We start from the raw sequence: 4,453 nt of genomic DNA, 5'->3' as shown, positions 1-4,453 counted from the left end.
GAACATCAAATGGGTATGTCCGGTGTCGGCATTTCTCGACGTTGTCCGTTGCCTTTGAGTTGCGGCAATTCATACATCGTGTCCATGGCAGAGGCATCCTTTAAGAAGGTATCCGGGATGCCTAGCCGCTAGGTGGCCGCAACATACTCGGGCTCGATTGACCGCTTCTTCCTTCTTCCCAGATCGGACGCGCCCTAGTCCATGCCCTCACCGGCCATCTCCGAAGCTTCCCTCTTCGCAACTATCTTCTCTGCTGCTTCCCGGACGCGCTGCCGGGCACATCGATTCCTTTGAGCAATGATCTCCGCCTTGCAAGAGACGGCGTCCGGGAGCGACACGGACTCCATTGAGGCATCGTCCATGGAGGTGTGGGAGATGGGGTACTCGGCATTGACATCTACGACGGCAGACGAGGATGGCGGCGTGGACGGGTAGCAAGAGTGGAGGAGGGCAATGGCTCAGACGTGGGAAATGGAGGACGAACACGGGAGGATGACGGGCGATTTGGTGGACTTGGTCAGTTTGGAGCGGATTTGAGATGAGTCCCGCCTACCGGATCCGACGTGACGGCCACGGCCGGATGTCCCATATCCGTTGCACGTATCGGTTGGGTTTCGGGTTGCTGGTTAGCCCAGACGTATATATAGGGCCGGTTTGAGGGGGTCCGGTTGGGAGCCAATTTGGTGACAAGAAGTGACCGGGCCATCCGTCCAGACATATAGAGGGAATTTAAGGGGTTTGGTTGTAGATGCTTTAAAAGATTCCACTCTACTTTGTCTATAAAAACATCTTTAACAATAAATAGCTAGCTGTGGCCGTTTCATAGAAGAAGTCTACCAATGTAACGAATGTTGTAAGCATGACGTGATTTTGGCGGCATATAACACGCGCATGCTGTGATCGCAGTGACATGCGTGGCCTCATTCCATGGAGCCGGCCCTAAGCGGCTAAATTTCGTGTTTTGAACCTTTTGTAAAATTTTAGTAGGATCTGACTCTGATTTGAAAATAATTCGGGATCTGACCATTTTCCTACCGTCGTAGTCATTGACGGTAGGGTTACACTGCCTACCGCCACAGTCTTCGACGGTAGGATTTAACTGCGTTATGACATCGTTATAATATGAAAAATATCCTATCGCCAAAAACCTTGACGGCAGACAGTTATACCCTACCGCCAGGGTCCTTGGCGGTAGGGTCTGCCACTACCTTTGCTTTGAAAATGTGGTTGCCCGTGCATGCATGCCGGCTGGGCCTGGCTCGTTGCAAAGAAATTGATAAGTAATATACTGCTACGAACCATGGCAGAGAAGAACAGTGGTTTGCTAGCTAGCCGTCCACCAATTGTTTAAGTCTGCCACGTCCAGAGCTAGGAGCTACTAGTAATGCATGTGGCTGAAGAGAGAAAAAAAGAGATGGATGTAAGTGCATATTTTTGCACAGTGCGTCAGAGCGTAAGAAAGACCAATGCTTGCATACACTCACATGCATTTTTAAGAGCGTACCGCCAAATACCATGGTGGTAGGGTTACACGGCCTATCACCAAAGACACTGGCGGTAAGCTATTTTTCACGTCAAATTACCGTGACGGTGCAGTTAAGTCTTACCGCCAGAGTTGTTGGCGGTAGGTTGTGTAACCCTACCATTAATGTCTATGGCCGTAGGACAAAGGGTCAGATCTCAAAATAATTTCGAACCAGGATCAGATCCTACTAAAGTTTCGTAAAGAGGTCAAAACACGAAATTTTGCCGCCCTAAACTTCTGCACAATTTCTATTGTACGTGCGTGGGCATGGCGTATAATCTCTTTTTTTTTTTTTGCGCATCGGCGTATTAATCTCCTTGCACAAATATAGTTTTCGAACAATACATACGCGTCACGCGTGTTGTTGTCAGCGTGAGCTTAACAAAGGACGACGAAACCAAGGTTCCGGCAAAGGAGCGACGTGCCCAATGACAGCCCGCCTCATCCAAGGTCACAGATACGTACCATGCAGATGAGATGCATCGCCAACTCCAGCGCATATAAATACACACATTACCCGGCTCCACAACCACACACAACTGAAGCGCTTGCCTTTGCATTGGTGCATACTAGCACTTGTTTCGCGCAGTTTGATTTCTATTCCTTCCCAATCCTTAGTGTGACCATGAACTAACGTTTTTGCAGACCAATCGAGCTTCCAAATCCGAGGAGATCAAGGAGGAGGCCGCGGAAGATGAGCAAGACGTCCTGGCCGGAGGTGGTGGGCTGGCCGGCGACGCAGGCCGTGACGCAGATCAACGCCGACAGACCCGACGTGGCGATCGAGGTGGTCCCCAATGGCACCACCGTCGCCCCGGGGTACAACGCCGAGCGCGTCCGCGTCTTCTTTGACGCCGGCAACGCCAGCGGCCCCGTCGTGGGAACCCCTGCCGTCGGCTAGCTAGCGCCTCACCTTGCCGCCAGCAGGTCAAGGGTTGAAGATCAAGAAGCCCTATTCGGCTGAAGAAAGCATGAAGATGCAAAGAAAACACACTTGAATAAAACAAAGTTATTGCTTTATGTATAAAGCGAGTGGAAAGTCTTTTTCAATAATAAAATAAAGTCATAGAGCAACGTCCCGTCACTTTTGGCAAACTGGCAAGAAAATCATCGTTGGAGCATCTCTAATTGATGCCAAAAAATAACTCGCTGTATACATCCATGAAACACATTAAGTCCTCAAGAATACAGGGAGAGCCAATACATTGCTCCCTTCCGAAATACTACCGGGAGAAATGACACACACTGAAAAGAAAAACATGTCTAATGTGCAAACTTCGGGCAGGTGGGATTTTCGTTTGCAATCCTCGTGGGCCGCCGCCGGCGGCAACCATCTGGTCATGTTGGCGCTTGCCGCACCCTTCTTCAGGAGTTCATCGGCATAAGAACCTTTGTGGGAGGCCGCGTTGTTGCCGCTCCCTCTCCCAGTACCGACCCCGTGCCTCCAGTGTCCTCCTGGAACGGACACATCGGCTGGCCTCTAATATGTCATCGTCCAACCACTTTGAACTCTGTGCCGATAACCAAACTCGACCATGAGCTCGTTCGTAACGACACCACCCTCACCATTGACGGGTTAAACAGGACGACCGCCATGGACTTGAGGGAAGGAGACGATGATGCTGATATGGTTTGTTTCGCAGTAATGCAAGTTGTTGATTTACTTAGTTCTTAATCCGGTATGTGGCGATTAATTTAGTCGCATTGTAGGTCTTTCAGTACATCATAAAACATAAATATATGTCTTTATGTTCAAATCATGTATTTTTCTACTCTTATTGAATAATTTATACTATTTTGCAACATACTCCATGGCACAAATTCCCATCTTTGTACTCCAATGTCTAAAGGGTTAATTGGATCTATGCCACCACAACTTGAGTTGGCAAAATGCCATTACAATTTTGCACATTATGTTATACAAGAAAACTATTTTCCGACCGATCGAAATTCTGCCTCAGATTTGAACGATCCGCGCATCACATGATCTGCATCGGATGGATCCGCTTCTCCTGCAGACCCCGCCCGCTCTTTCCTTCTAATTTCGCTGCCCCATCCGCTATTTCCCTTTAATCCTGCTGACCCCATCCGATCTTTTCTCTTAATCTCCCTGATCCCATCCGATCTTTCAAACCGGTTTTTTCGTTAATGATGCCGCTCTTTCCTTCTACAGTTTTTAAGGTTAAAAAAGGGTTTAAAAATCACTTGAGGAGAGACTTGAACCTGAGACCTTCAAGTTGAGGATATAATCCTACTACCAACTAGGCTAGCGACATAATCATGCATGAACACTAAATTAGAATGTTTATGCTTGACCATGCGTGCATCCGAATGACCGCACATCAAGCAGGTGCCTCAACAACCAAGTACACTATAAACATTTTACGTATGATTACTAACCGAGACCAATTGCACACCCCAATAACTTCTGTGTAAATAGCATGATAATATACGAACAAATGTCTGATAACTTACGCACAAACAACGCAGTAACTTTGACCCAGAGGTAAAGTTGGTTGAAACATCCCCTGGTAAATTATGTGTAACTTACGTGATAACTTATGTACCACAGATCTGAGAAATTATATACAAACACCTTGATAACTTTGACCCATAGAAAAAATAAGTTGTTCAAACATACTCCCCGATAAAACTTTCTCCGTAAACAACATGATCATAGAAGCACCACACACTTGATAACTTACGTACACCACGGTAACTTTGACCGAGGGATTATTTTTTTTTGAAACATACCCGACAACTTCTGCGTCAAAGAACTGATAATATATGTCCCCCAAACATGATATGTTTTATGTACGAACACTGTGGTAACATTTTGACCGGGGCTTGGGGATTGTTGAAAACTTACCCCGATAACGTATGTGTGAAAAGCATGGTATTTTTATGCATCACATAGCTAATAACTTA

General features: G+C 46.9%; 1 protein-coding gene across 1 annotated transcript; it reads left to right on the top strand.

Moving 5' to 3' along the window:
• Window positions 1-453: 453 nt before the first annotated feature.
• Window positions 454-2,426, top strand: LOC123170953 (subtilisin inhibitor CLSI-I-like). Its single transcript, XM_044588649.1, has 3 exons — window positions 454-516; window positions 1,526-1,557; window positions 2,171-2,426. Exons 1-3 carry the CDS (start codon window positions 454-456, stop codon window positions 2,424-2,426), a joined length of 351 nt encoding a protein of 116 aa, XP_044444584.1.
• The last annotated feature ends 2,027 nt before the right edge of the window (window positions 2,427-4,453 follow it).

The sequence above is a fragment of the Triticum aestivum genome, chromosome 7D, assembly GCF_018294505.1.
Source record: "Triticum aestivum cultivar Chinese Spring chromosome 7D, IWGSC CS RefSeq v2.1, whole genome shotgun sequence".
Taxonomy (NCBI): domain Eukaryota; kingdom Viridiplantae; phylum Streptophyta; class Magnoliopsida; order Poales; family Poaceae; genus Triticum; species Triticum aestivum.
The sequence above is the reverse complement of the archived record's forward strand: the minus strand, read 5'-3'. Positions and strand labels throughout refer to the sequence as shown.